At 34.0% G+C, this 16119-nt stretch overlaps 1 protein-coding gene across 1 annotated transcript; it reads left to right on the top strand.

Moving 5' to 3' along the window:
• The first annotated feature begins 438 nt into the window (after nt 1-438).
• LOC128676392 (spidroin-1-like) lies at nt 439-6658 on the top strand. The gene is made up of 3 exons (XM_053756485.1): nt 439-2632; nt 4803-4986; nt 5522-6658. Exons 1-3 carry the CDS (start codon nt 2139-2141, stop codon nt 5687-5689), a joined length of 846 nt encoding a protein of 281 aa, XP_053612460.1. The 5' UTR covers nt 439-2138; the 3' UTR covers nt 5690-6658.
• The last annotated feature ends 9461 nt before the right edge of the window (nt 6659-16119 follow it).

Genomic DNA, 16119 nt, shown 5'->3' with positions numbered 1-16119 from the left:
AGACATCCATTTAGCATTGCTGTGAGGTCAGTATAAGAAACGCAGGCAAGCGTTAGAACTCTTGCGCATGTTACATTGGTGTGCGCATAAATGCATATGTTCTGATGATGTGGCCGAATAATTATGTGTTGACTTTAACGAATGAGGTTTTGATTCTGTTAATTTCAATCGTAATCGTGTCTCAATGGTTATTCAGTAGTAGTTCACATGGATATTCATATATGGATCAAAATAATTGAATGTCTTTAGCAAAATCTAAACAGGTAAACAGTATCAGATGTCCAGTACCTAGTTGACTTATTTAAAGATAGGTTATATTAATTATTAGGTACAAATGTACCAAATAAAAAATGTAACATAATAACATTTCATTAACATACCGTACCAACAAAAAACGATCTTGAACTGTTTAGAAGTAAACAGCTGTTGTTCTAACTGACTCACGTAGAAAAACCAACATTTTATTCAGACATTGACTAGAATACACAATATTTACCTGTAACCTTATGCTATGCAAATAGAAAAGTTGATTCAAAACTGAACGCGTGAAAAATTTGTTGGTTTTTTTTTTCAAGAAACACAAGTTCAAGTATCTACTTATTTACATTGATGGTTGATATAAAAATCCTATGCTCGAATTTTACTATTTTAAATGAACGGGAAGTACTATATTTACTTCATATTATAGTAATTATAAACAAAATGCAAATATATTGTAGTAATTATAAACAATTTATTGATCTGTCATTAAAATAATGCCAATTTTTGTTCGTTCAATTTTGTAAAAGTATGATTGTCAGACATTTTTATCATTAGACTTCGTTATTACATATAGAGAACTAAAAGTTTATGAGTTAGTATAATTTATTGTTTACCCAACAAAATAGCCTATAGGTCTGTGAGCAAAACGTAAATCATAAAGTTGGAAAAAAATATGTTTATAGAGTAAATTAGAACTATAACGTTCCTTACGAAATGTAGTTCCTAATAATTCTAGTGTTTTTCTGTAATGTGTAACATTATCAAAATGTCTCTCTCTTTTCTGAGCGTTTTTCCAGTTACTTCCTCCCATTGAGTGTCGAAGCCCAGGGCCCATTACATACCCATTACATAAACATATGTAACTGATGCGTTTTGTATTGACAAATCAGTCATGAACGCGACCATGACACGACACGCATGACCCTCAATCCGTTGGCCGTCCACATATTGAGCCTGTCAAGTTCACTGAACGAGATGGGTGACCGCTGACCAGATATAAACATGATAACGGCCTCCCGTGACTTCTGAATGTTGGTATGTTACTTCTGAATTTCATTCATCAGTATCAGTTTACTAGTTTTTTAGATTATTCGTAACAAATAAAAATATTACATTCCTCTAGCGTAAATGTAGCAAGGTAGTAGAGCGTCATTTGCAAACTACTTATATATCAATTCTGACACACGAAATGCACAGAATAATACAACTTTAGATTATTTTTCGAAAACTCATGGGTACATAGGTACATAGGTTTTTTTTCTATGTCAATTTCATAATCCCATAATTTTATATAATATAATTTACGATTTCGACGTTCTTGAGAACGTGGGATTTTTCTTCTAAGTTATTGTTAACAATATTTTGGTATTATTAAATAATTGGAATCATTAGGAATCAAGAATAAATTATCGAAGGCTAATTATATTTTAAAAGGCTGAATATGAACAATATACAAAATTACACACACATGTTGCAAACCAAGTCATTGTATATAAAATTTAAAAATACATACATACTTTTTTGGTCAAAGACAGATTGACAAACAAAAGACATCAACGAAATTTAAGAAATGATCGGAATTAAATCATCAATTTATTAATCTGTGCAATACATTACATAATACAAGTAACATATTATTGAGAATTACAACACATGCTTCCATTCGCGTCAATGCGGATCCCACCTGCATAAGGATTTCGGACATTGGGTTTCCCAACATCTCATAAAGCCTTCACTATCCGTGTCAAACAATAAGACAGTTAACTGAATAAGGAAAGTAAACTGGTGGGGGCGTGGGGGGGGGGGAGCAAGCTTCTCGTCTCAGGACATCTCCAGTGCGTCGCAGTGGATTTTCTGAAGGCTGCGGCGCGGGCCGCATGCCAACACCGCGGTTGACCTCGTGCGACCCTATTAAATACAAGACACATCAACAACTTCACATAGTATCTCCCTTATTCCCAACAATGAAGTTCCTCTTGTGCTGTTTCGTCATCGCGACGCTTGCGAAGGTGGCGCTACCAGCGCCGGCGGACGGTTTCGTGTTCCCTGATGATGTACGGGGTGGGAAGAAATTGGAGCCTATTATTACGCCGCCAGTTTTACCAGTTTTGGAGCATTTGGAGCGGGATCCGTCTACGCTTATAAGTGAACCTTCGACGAGGTCTTTTTCGAGTCGTGTGAAGCCGAAGTTCATCGGTGGAGGGTTCAACGTGGGTCCTACTGGAAGTGGGGGCATGTCGGCTAGCATCAGCGGCAGCGCCAATCTAGGCGGTACGAGTCTTGCGGCTTCGCAATCTTTCTCCTTTGGACTGAATGAAGGATTTGGCGCCTCGCAGTCTGCCAGCCAATCGTCTTCTTTTGGATTTGGAGGGTAAGGATCGTGTTTGTTTCTCTCGATTACAGTTAAATATTCTATAAATACTTCTTAACAACGAAATATTCAATACAAGTTTTCTTCAGAAATTTAACGCAATTATTTAATAACGTTATCCTCATGGTGCTCGGTGATGATTTGTTATTATTTTTCTTTTACTGAAGTTTAATAATCAAATAGTCAAACAATATTACTGCTGAAATTTTCAAAATTTCTATTAATTTCTTAGTATAAGTCATGATTCCATTAAAGAGATAATAAGATATATTTGTATCTACACAAAGTTAGTGGAATGTGGATAGAAGAAACGAATCCCTATATTTTCGGGCTTTAGGATTAATAATAATTAAAACTATGGTATATTTTAAAATCAATCATATAACGAAGATATAGAGTTCATTTTCCAGTAAATTCAAGTAAACTGGACACGTTTTTGTGGTTTGGGTAATTAAACATTATGAGTTCAACGATTTGAACCAGTTTTTTTTACAGAGTTTTTTACCATAGTGAGGAATTTCAGATGAATTTACACATTTTATACCTGATACAAAATGTGTTATTTTTACTAAGTTTTGTCTACACCACTTAATTAAAATTCGTTGACTGGTTTTGCTGGATATTACGCAAAAACATAAGGAAGTAATACTTGCTTACCATGATTTGTATTCTTTATTTTCCTACACAATTAAAAAATATATTTATCTGAAATAAATATAATGTGTGAATAACTAGTGTCTGAACTAAACACAGCTTCTATCTCAATATACCAGTATATTATGCAAGTATTGTCGTGGGATTTAAGTGTATTGTGTCACAGTTTCGGCTCTGTGTCATGTCGGCCGATATTGGAGCCTTACGTGTTATGCAAATTAATGATAATAATATTTTTGATTTACGTGTGTTGCCCCCTTATTAGAAGCTATTGTATAATGACCTGCTTCAATCTAAATACTGATATAGTTTTTATATCTTATATCTTCTTGTTTGTGTACTTCAACTTATTTTTATGGTTTCGTACCCAATGGGTAAATTTGTAAACAATATTAATTACACCGAAGCTCCGCTCCGGTGGGAATTTCGGGATAAAAAGTATCATATGTGTTATTCCAGGTTATATTCCACCCGTTTACCAAATTTCATAACAATCGGTCCAGTAGACTGCGTGAAAGAGTAATTACAAACATTCGCATTTATAATATTAGCAGGATGCTTCTAGTGGTGTATATCAGAGTTTGTGGAGTGTAACATGACGTTGTGACAAATATAGAAAAAGTAACGATGTAGTAATTTGAGAGTGGATGAAAGGAGACTGACGAAAGGTATTTATGAAGCGGAGGTAAATGTAAGAGTAGGTCAGGGTCAGCCAGATTACGGATCTCCTTAATAAGGGAAATATTATACCAGTTCCACACTATCACCGAACTCGCGATATATAACATAGCGTTGTTTGTTTGTAAACACCTGTTAAAAATTTAACTGTTGTTTTGTATGGTTCGGAATGTTGGGCCACCAAGGTGACGGATGAAAGGCGACTGCATGTTGCAGAGATGAGGATGCTTCGATGGATGTGTGGAGTGACAAAGATGGATAAGATAAGGACAAATATGTGAGAAGAAGTCTCAAGGTAGCACAAATCATAGGAAAATTAGAAAGTAATAGGCTTCGATGGTATGGTCACGTTATGAGAAGGGAGGAAAATAATATTGTAAGAGAGGTTATGGATGTAAAATTGAATGTGAAAAGCAATAGGGCAGACCAAAGAAGAGGTGGATTGAGTGCATTAAGCAGGATATGGCTAAAACGGAAGTAACAGATCGGTTAACATCAGACAGGGAGAAGTGGAGGAGACTGACATGCTGTACCGAAACACCAGCAATGTATGCAGAATCCGTCAAAATTCAGCGAACTGTTCCGCTATAGTGTTGAGCTGGCATTAGGATCACCTATAACCGGAGACCATGCATGTCATTAGTATAGAGGAATCGAGTGAAATTTGTGAGTATCGTGGCAAATGGAAATCCTTATTTTCTGCCTACCCCAATAGGGAAATAGGCTTGATAAAAGTATGAATCGACAGCAGGTGATAGACATATCAGAAGACTATTTTCCTTGAAATTTGGATAATTTTATATCAACTGTCTTTAATATTGATATGTTTCAATTCCAGGTTTAGCGGCAGTCAGGCCAGCAGTCAATCGGCTTCATTCAGCGGACTAGGTGGATCGGCCTCGGGCGCTGCGTCCTCGGCTTCCTCCGTGTCAAGTGGCTTTGGCTCCAGCAGCTTCAGCTCGGGCCAGAGCGCTTCTCAGGCTTTTGGATTCAACTCGCTAGGCGGCTTTGGCCAATCTGAGGTGAGGACAATTATTACAGTTGTACAAGCTAACAAGCCTATTTCAGCAACAATATCCTTACTGGATACTGTGGCGTGTGGTCCCCCCCTAGAATAGGACCACTCTATATGTTCCCGTGGATGTCGTACGAGGTGACAAGGGATACAAAGCCAAAGAAGGGTTAACAACAGGCAGGCGGCCGGTTGTAAAATCTTTGCCAAATGTTCAAAATTTCAAGGTTCAATATTACGCTGATTCTGGTCTTCACGTCATCATAGCCCCGAATGTAACCGGGAAAATGCAAAGATGAATGAGTGATCTTTACTGATAAAGTCGTCCAAACCCGTAAGAAGTGTACCCGTGTGTGTATACCCGTAAGGAGAAACGCTTCGACCCTCTATTAAGGCGAGAAAACCGGAAATACAATCAGATATTAATTTAAGTAAGCTTCATTCTTAAAGCAAATTTTTCTTATATTATACTTGTAATTTATTTATATTTTGTACAATAAAGTCAACATTCAAACAAAATATAATGTTTAAAATTTCGGTTTCAGCCTGTCTACGACCCCGTTGCATTCGACGACGTGAGACACCGTGGGGTGCCCAATTTTCCCATACCAAGCCTTCTGGGCCACGGCAAGGGTGTCGGCGCGGCGGCCTACAGAAGAGGCTCTAGGAAGGGCGGGGACGACTTCGTGTCTGTCCTTATATCTAACTTGTAATGCCTGCCTGCTTCGCCGATGCAAATGAAAAGTTTCTCAGACGAGAAAGAACAAAGAGGAATGTAATTAATTATTTGTAAACATCCATGAACTGCCTGTGCTGATACGATCACGTATGCGTAAACCGACAAGTTTAAAAATGCCTGGCCCCGGGCCTGGCTGGGGCAAACCCATGAAGTGCTGGCTTGATGTTGTCAAAGAGGATATGTCAATGTTTTGATTACTAAGAATACTGAAGACCGTGCGAAACAGAGAAGAAAGTGTACGAAAGCTATCCACAGGCTCCGTCGCTGAGATCAGAGAAGAGATACATACAACCATGATCTTTATTGGCCGTCGATGGCCAACGACTAAGCCAATGTATGGTTGTCCTAGAAGATCGTAACTATGGCAGAGATGTGGATATTATATGTATGGAGATCCTCAATTTTACCTCTCTGAAAATGCAGAGAAACAAATATTGAGGGCACTCGAGAAACTTTGCTGTTTTTCACCATACGTACAATTTTAAGCTAACAACAGCGTTGTTAAAATCTCAATCAATGATCATCATTAATAACTTCCCTGATCGAAAATGCTATAGCAACCACTATGATAAAACGAGTTATCAGTAGGACCACTTCTAATAATCAGGTTATTTTTATGAATTATTCATTTTCTACTTTTTGGCCACAGTACTAATAAATAACGGCGTGGTCAAATGGTGAATACAAAAAAATATGTATTGACCACACGCGTAGTCAGCTCCATGTGGTCATATAGTGAACAACCCGATAAAATAAGTAGCTATAGAGTTGTTTAGTGTAACATCTAGTTATTTATAAATTAACGTGTTATTACATCTAGCCTCATTCATGGAGAACAACGAATTTAGCTAGTCTGAATTAATTTATTTAATTTTAATTAGTGTATAAAGATTTACAAGGTAACATACTCACAATTTATAAACCATTAAAATATTTTTTTTAATGTGTTATTTATTCCCCTTGTTATGTATATGAATTTTTACATATTCTGTGAAGAAAAAACTTTAAAAAATATCAACATTTATTTCCAATAAGTTCAGTGTTTTTTTTTTTTAGTTTTTAGTATGTTATTGCTGACACAAATTAAAAAGTGAAAATTAGTTGGATAAATTAAATGATATATTAAGTTACCATTAAGAAGTAAGGCCACAAGACACCATCCGATATCCGAAAGAGGTTTTTGAGTTTCTTCATCAGAACGCTGTCTCCCACCACAAACGAGAGGCCAATAAGCTGCTTCGGTGGATTATGATGACCCACCAACTAACTTCTGACGTACATTTGGCTGTGGTAATCAGATACAAAGATTTACCTTGGCTTCAATACACAACTGCAATTCAACCACAAAGAGCAACTTTTATTCATTTATATTGTATAATAGTCAACCACGATTTATGTAGAGCAAAGTTCACGCAATTCAACACCACCTGCTAATTGCAAATTATTAAATATATACTGAACCCAGATGACATATATTAAATATATCATATAAAATGTTTCAATGAACCCGTATTAAAATTTAACATTTATCTCTCTGATGACATCTCAAAGATTTCTGAGTATATTATATAGTAAAATCCTGACAAAACAGATACAACTTGAGAAATAAATTCATCATTGCTTTAGCTACAACAACAGGTGCAACGAGGAACTAATTTTACAAATTTTGCCAAAAACGATCAAATAAACTAAATATTGTTTGTAATTTTAAGACGGATTGGTATAAATAAAAGTAAGGTAAGTACTTATAAAATCACTTTCTAAGACTGTTTGTATACTTTATGAGCAAATTTAGTTTGGGGTACCTAAGTGTTAACTAACGTATATTTACTACGTACTAAAATATATGTCTAAAATATGGGAAATATGTACTACTACAAATTTAATGAAAGCTAAATGATCTTTGGCAAACGTATTGAGATTTAAGATTGTATTCGTCCCTAGTTTAACTTGTATTTAAGTTAGATACTTAAATAGTGCTTAAGTAGTACTTATCACATGCGTATAAATACATAATTTAGTCTTGACTTTTCCAAAATGATAAATTGCAAAATTATTATTCCACGTGTAATGCCATACCTAAAACGAGTTACCGTCGTGAGCTGGAACCGGTTGGTATCTTCTTCGCTTAAAATAACTTATTGAAGTCTTTTATTTATTTGCTCGACCGTTCACTGGCCTGCTACCTGTATGTACTGTACTACTGTAGTACCTATTGTACTCACATTAAATGTTATGTATATTTACTACTGCTAATTTTGAAAAGTTAAAAACCTTAGAAGATTTTTTCCCTTGTGTATCAAACCGTCATCTTCAATTCATTACATTTGTATTCAAGACCAGCGTTTGCCTGCAACTTAACATGAAAAATAGTTTTTCCTGTTCTTATAGGAATTTCGAGAAATGGTGCTCGTATACAATCCCCCATGAAATCTAATTAAGAACAAATTTTCGGCTATGTACGTTCACTTGTGTGATTTAATTTGTTCAGTTACTCAGTGTCCGATGTTTTATTTCGAAATTGATTCGAATAAGATAACATTAACATATAGTTACTATTAGGTGCTTCATTCAATCCAAATTAACTTCACAATGTTAATTAGTCCGGGCTATTAAATATATCATCTACTTCGAATTATTCATTCATTACTAATTGATTTCAAATCACCGTTTAAGACCAACATCCGCAATTTTTTACATCAATCTGTATAAGAGGAGAAAAAACAGGGTGATCAATTAAAAACTTACAATGCGACGGCCTGTCGGCATGTGAAATGATCATCAATAAAGCGCTGGAAGCTGGTTATTCCACTGAGTCATGTAACAATTCAACTGACTACAAATGATCAGTAAAACATTTTATGTATGCTAAACTGGGCTACAATTTCGGAGTCCAGGTCATAAAACGTTGTCACCCATTGTAACTATACAGAAGTGTAATCGAGTCGTGTTGAGGTCAAAAGTAGCTGGAAGTACAAAACAGCATGACAAAAACAAAACAAGTTTCGAACAAAATTCGAAAATTATTTTACAAAACATTGCATTGATTTAGTCAAACTTAACACGAACTATCATATCTGGAGCATATAATTGCAGAGTAAAAAACTTACACGATTCGGGAATGGAATACTCGTATATGGGAACGGAAATAAGAATTCTACAATTCAATATTGTGTTTTTATCAGATATATGCTTATTATAGTAATTCTCTGAATGATATATATTATTATAATTTTAGCTCTATATATGCCAGAAAACAGTCACATTCCAATTCAGAATTAGGATCTCAAGGAGATGGGATTCGCTAACAAAATCTACTTTAAACCAGTTTCAAAATATTCAGAGTGATCTAGAGGTCACATGCAAACTATTTACTATTAAAATATCCATTTGGATGACACTCATTCAGGTTCGATTGATCAAATAGTTCTCACGTGTTTTATAATTAATTTACACTAAACGAAATCACCGAAAATGATGAAAGTTATTGTTTTATCTATTGTCATCTATTCTGTAGCTGGCTGGAAAGTGTTCCCGTTAAATTCTGAATTTCCTAAAACTGTAGAAAAAAATTCAAATCCCCTAGTTGTCTCCAAGGAGGCAGTGGTACCTATAGCACCAGTGTTCAAATCCAATGATAAGACTGCTGAACCCTTCGTGCCCTCTGTAAAGTCAGGAACGGTCAATGAACTACCCAGAGATTTACTACCGCCGTTTTTACCAAAGGTAAGGCTTTAAATGTATTACCGATCTATCCTTGTGCATAAACGTCATATTAAGTAACTTGAACAGTTAATATTAAATCACCAGAAACAGTCGTGATAATATGTATGAATACATACAGTTACCATGTAGTGAAAATGCATTTTAATTGAATTTGTATGAAGTTTCGAATACAACGGAGCTACAACGTACTGAGTCGTCGCAACGGAGCAAGACTGAGCAATGGGTACACGCTGTTTAATACATAACATATAATATAGCTACTATTTACCTAGATATGTATTCAGCTGAGCTATAAGGATGTAGTATTCTATTCGTCACAGTAATACATCAAACGTCCCGCATTGCGTTTCTTGGCAACATATCTAAGTCCATTATTCTAAGCACGATTTTAGCATGTAATGTGGAGGAATAAAACATGCAAAATATGACTTTAGTTATATTGAACATATATATTCTATAACTGTACAGTAGGTAAAAACAGATATTTTTATTACATAAGTACTAAATATTTGGCGAGTAACCATACAAGTAAAACATTGAATATTTTATCACAGGAAGCCTAGTGAATAATACCAATAGCTGATTTCATCAGCCAGGTGAAAACTTTTTCCACGAATTTAATTAGGTTAGGTATATATTTATTTATTTCAGTGATGAATAGAATTATTGTAGCGCAAACAATTGTAGTGCGTTGATGCGCGTTGATCTGTACATTATATTCATATAAAAAATTCTATTCCATTCATTTAATAAAAACATAAATTTTTTAATTACAAATTAATAATGAAAGTACGGGTCACTTGCGTATTATTTCGCAAGTCCATATAAAAATCTATAACAAATCTAATAGACCTTTTGTGTGCTACTCGGACTTTTCCGTTGATTAATCACATGTGTGTAGCCTGTAGTTTTCATCAAATTACAATTTACCAAAGATAATTAATTGACGTGGTTAATGGCAATAAATTATTATGCATAAGGAAATAACAGAAACATCAGACATACAGTGCTACGATTTCTTGTAATCAGATTTTCACACGGAGTTTTTCCTATAGTTTTCCTGCATCAGTATTTTGCCGTCAATTGTATATTTTATGATCTATTCATTGATTTTATACAACTCATATTAGTGGACACTAAGGGTTGTATTTAAATTACATTCTCGTTGTGGTAGATGTTAGTTACTTCGTAAATTACTACTAATTCTTCGTAATTACTAGTTACTTCGTCACTTAATAAATTGATGAAATCAACCTTTGTTTTTTGACCAATGAGATTCTGATCCAACAACACTAATTCTTTTTTTGTTCCAGGAAACAAAACGAGACTAAAAAATATGAAGAAAACAATATTTATAATTTGCCTTAATGAAATAAATTAAAATTCATTGAAATACAATCAAAATTTAAGTTTTATTTCAATATAAAAATAGCTCTGAAATGGAATAAATCCAACCCAAAAGGGTTGTATTAGTTATTCCATTTCAGAGACGGCAAATAGATAAAATATGTGTACGGCACCACCTACCAATCTTCTATGGATGCTATCTTCTATGGATCAATCTGCTATGGATGTATGTAGATACATCTACATATGATTCTATCTACAGCTCACTTTGTCCATTGCAGGATCATAAGAAATGCATAAGATGCTCTTCCATGCACGCTAAGCATCACGGTATTGTGCGCTTCTTCTCCATAACGAGCCGCCAATCTTGGCGATGTCGACACTGCAACTATTTTCTCTCTACTACTAATTACCTATCTAGTACTAATTTGATATCTATTTATCTTCTAAACAATAAGAAATTGAACCTACAAAACTAAAGATTCGTGACTGAAAACATAAATATCACTAAGTCTAACTCACTATACTCGTATCATCAAAGCTCAGAAGTAGTAAACCACAGTAAATAAGTCTGTGTATTAAACTAAACAGAACAGAAAGAACATATGAATGATTGTCACTGCCTATGATAGTAAATATTAAACTCGAAACAAATTATCAATGCGTCTTAACAAGATGTGTCGAGCAAATCAATAAAAATAAGTACTGGGAAATACGCCATGTAATTACCATCTTTTTATGATCATATCAGATTGTTGGAGTTAAAGTATTATTATTCAATTATATGGTTTTAATAATATAAGTATGTGGTTTTAATGTAATGTTTACGTCGTGATCCGTGACCGCCTCACATTCTCATATTATTACAAATTATGATAATATAACAACAGCTAAATCATTAGTAGCTTAGAACTATTCTAAATTAGGTCCGACTAAAACACGGGGTAGTTACTTGGAACAAAAAGGTAAGAAATTGTTAAAAAAATCAGTCAGTAACTTCTACAATCAAATAAGCTACTGCGCTCGGTTTTCACTCCCGTTGGAGTTTCAAGATAACTTATATATTTAAATGAAAAACTAACAGATAAACAATTGAATAAATAAAAAAGTTTATATAGGTACGTATCAAAAATTGATTTTCACGATTATTTTTCTTCTTACTCGGCAAAATTTAGAAAAACAATACAACGCCACCGAAACAGCATATTCTGTGGCCTCATACAGGTCATACAGGCCTGCCACCTTCACACTAAAGGCGGTGTGAAGATGGCACGAGATTAGTGTGCCATCATGGTTTAGGGAGCGATACCACTTTTTCATGCACTATAATTAAAATGTCCACATAACATAACCTAGCTTTTTATTATAATGCCCTCTCATAAAGATTTTGTGACATTGTTCTGATATTATGATTGACTAGTTAGTCATAATACAATAATTGTACGTAGTATAGTATGTCAATTAAAATGCTCAATTGTTATTGTTTTGTTTGCTTGTAGTAGGTATTATGAATGAAGACAATGTTTCCCACTCCTTGTAACATACCAGTTTGTGTATATTGCGTACGTTGGAAATATACAAGGTTCAATTATTATATTGAGAGTGTACGTACAATAAAACAGATTAGTCATGGTATCATGTTCGGAAATCCCCGATTTTTTAAATTATAGATTAAAACATCTACTTAATTATGACGTCACGCTTAATTAACTTACGTAAGTATCCACTAGTTTATTGGATAGAGGCTGACAACGGTACACCGTAATAAAGACCTGTTATTTATCCTACTTATATTAAAAATGCGAAAGTTTGTGAGAATGTACATGTTTGTTACTCTTATATGCAAAATCTACTGGACCGATTGTTATGAAATTTCTTTATTTACACGGGTATTTGTTACACGGGTAGAATATAACTTAGAATATCACATAGTATAGTACTTTCTATCCCGAAATTATCACGGGAGGATATATTACTAGCTGCGCCCCAGGGCTTTTGGGAATTTTGGGATAAAAATTACTCTATATGTTATTTCAGATTATACCCGTTCACCAAATTTCACAACAATCCGTTCAGTAGATTTTGCGTGAAAGACTAAAAAACATACACACATACATCCTCACAAACTTTCGCATTTATAATACTAGTTGTTCGCCGTGAACTGAGACCTCGCGAACACTATACGTTTTTACAAAATTGTGAATATTTCAAAAATGACTTAACCTATTTTGTCACCCCACGAACTTAAAAATTCTATTGGCAGATCCTACATACCTTTTAAATTTCATCAAAATCGAACCAACGGTTCGAAAATTATCGCGTTACAAACATACATACATAGACACATGCAAAAAATGTATTTTGCCCCAAGTTGAATTGTAGACCTCGCTCGCTTCGCTCGCTCGGTCAATTATTAGGATTTTACATACAAACAAATTTTGTTGGTATCGAACACTATAATACATGTTCTACTGTACAAACAAATACATACCACAATTTTAAACCCTTCATCTCAAAATTCGTTTGTTGAATAACAATACGCTCTACCGAATCCAGCTATATCATTTGGGAAATACTGTATACGTAAGTGCCTACTAAAGCCACCTTGCATACTACATAATAGAGGAGTGTCGAGTGTGTGATGAATCTGAATGATAGCATGCTAGATGAAGTATGAAAGCAAATCTACGGGATAAATATTCTAAATATATTTGGATTCGTATTCGAATTTATAAATGAAAAATAAAGTATATCAATCGTGAAAATATTTTGATTTTCATACATTTTACTTGTACCACTTTTGAGAAATATAAGCACAATCTCTTTCTCGTCTTCTCGAGTTCACGAGGTTGAATTCGGGACTATGATGCCGCGGAAATCGAGGTTAGCATAAAAAATCTACTATATAGGTCATTTTGAAGTTTCTGCTGCCATTTTACAGCCGACCACTTGCCTGATTGTAGTCCTCCTTGGGAATGCTACTGATCGCTTGCACATAGACTTGGCAGCTAGCTGAGGCTATGTGTCTCTTAATCGTCTCGTAAGACATCCATGGGAAGATATGAAGTAGTTCTATTGTAAGGCGTTTCCTCCAATATTTTTCCCAAAGACAAGGCTCAAATGCTGTCAGAAGTTCATTGTCTAATAACAAATAGCTTTTAGTATTTTTTGTTCCATCATAATAAGGATACTAAGGTTCGAGAGTGTATAAAAGGATGTAGACTAATTTATAAAAACAGTTCTCAGCCGATATTACACAAGATCAACATGAAGTATATAATAATACTCATTTTATTGGTTCATAACACCTTTGGCAAAGAAAATGTTGTTTATAATGCCACAGGAGGTGATCTATTTGATCTGATTAGAGGAATACCACCAAAAGATGAAGTCCTTAATTTGACTAAAGTAGAAGGAGTTGATGGCGATAAATTACCTGATGGTATATATTTTATACCTGAAGATGATGCGTTGACTCCTGAAGATATATCAGTCTTACACGTACATGTAAGTATTAAAATAGTATATTTTAATGAAGAAATCCTTGGTTAAACCACCATACGATATCCGACTAAATTCACGTTTTTATAAATTAGTAATCGAAGTAAACAAACATTTTTTGTTTGCAGAGAAAAACTGAGCTGTCTAGAAATATTGAGCAAAAACCTGTTTCCAAAGCAGATGAGAAGGATATACAATGAGGGAACCTTGGAACTCACGATCAGCTAATAAAATATTACCTAAGATTGATAAAAATAAATGATGATTGTTATTCGAAGTTTATTTATTTTAATAATTTGTGTAAAAAAGATAGAAAATCAAAAAAACAAAATATATGAACCATGAGTACTTTTAACAAAAAAAATTAAACCGATTTCAAGTCAAGCGGTTTTATACATGCCCGTAGGTATATGTCAATACATTTTTATTTCACGGTTTTGTGTTAGAAATAATGAAGTCGGTTTAATTTTTTTTGTTGAAAGTACTCATGGTTTCTATATTTTTTTTTTTATAAAATTTTTGACGAACCCTTCTAATTTTGTACTTGTACTTTTATTAACTTTTCTATAATAATGATGCGGAAATATCTCAAAAGTATTTTACTCTCGTGTTAAGTTTTCATCATCAATGAGTTATTGTTAAGCTTTGTGTACTCTTTTGGGATTCCCAATAATTCCAACACCATTATGAATTAGTAATTACATTAAAAAGATATACATGTACACTACACTACACAAATGCTACGTAACAAATGGAGGTAAGTAGATATGTAAAATGTCGATATTATCAGTATCTTGAACGTGAACATATGACCATCTCCTTCAAAACAAAAGGAAGGATAATCGATGTCAATCAACATCTAAAATCGTGATGATGTTTAATAGCGTGTGTATAAATAAAGCTCAAAGCTTATTTCTTTAACATTCAGTACCAGCCGCGATGAGTTGCGTTGATTTAGTGAAATTATTGGTGTTCATTTTTATACTAAATTGTATCCTTGCCAATGGAATGATAGTAAAAGATAAAGTGGTGCTGGTGGCACCTGTTTTGGCTCCACCTAAAGATTCCAGAGCCAGAGGGGTTGAAATGGAAACTGCGAAAGATTTTCCGATTCTTATGGTTTTGGCTAATGGTAGTAAAACAAATGAAGAAGAAGCCAAAGCTGTTATACTTCCTCAACCAGTTTATGTTCAAGTGAGTACTAGGTCTAGTTTTTTTAATATCTCTTGAAGTATATACAATGTTCCTTCTCGTATGCCAAGGTACCCATGTAAATTATTTAATATCAAATTTTGTAGAACAAGAATGGGTCGTAATTCACCTGTTGTTCGATTGGCCCGTCTGTACAATAGCCTATCAGGCAAGTTGCCCGAACTTGACATTCACTTCCAGAGCCTTCCAAAATTTAAGAAAATTCTAAAGGCCAATGATTTACTTTAGGTTGTCGCTGTTATTTTTCTTTATATGCTACTTACTACATACTTTATTGTTGTTATTTTTTTTTTTCCATTTTTGTTTAATTATAATATTTCTCTTTGAAAACCTATTGCAAAATTTTAACGCATGCTGTGGTTAACCTGTAATTGTAAGTGCAGTTAGCTTAAGGTAATTTTATTTTGTACTGTTTTTTTTTTTTTTTGTATGATATTGCTGTACTTATGTTGGTAACCCTATAAATAAATAAATAAATAAATAAATAAGTAAAAATATTCTTACTTCGGCGTTTTTCATTTCAGAAACTAGAAGATCAGAAATCAAGAAAATCGCGCAATAAACGCCAATTCCGGCTCCTATTTTAGTCTTAATTTATGAGAAAATTAGTATAAAGTT

Source organism: Plodia interpunctella, chromosome 2, assembly GCF_027563975.2.
Source record: "Plodia interpunctella isolate USDA-ARS_2022_Savannah chromosome 2, ilPloInte3.2, whole genome shotgun sequence".
NCBI classification, from domain to species: domain Eukaryota; kingdom Metazoa; phylum Arthropoda; class Insecta; order Lepidoptera; family Pyralidae; genus Plodia; species Plodia interpunctella.
Note: the sequence above shows the minus strand (reverse complement) of the source record. Positions and strands in the feature narration are given on the sequence as shown.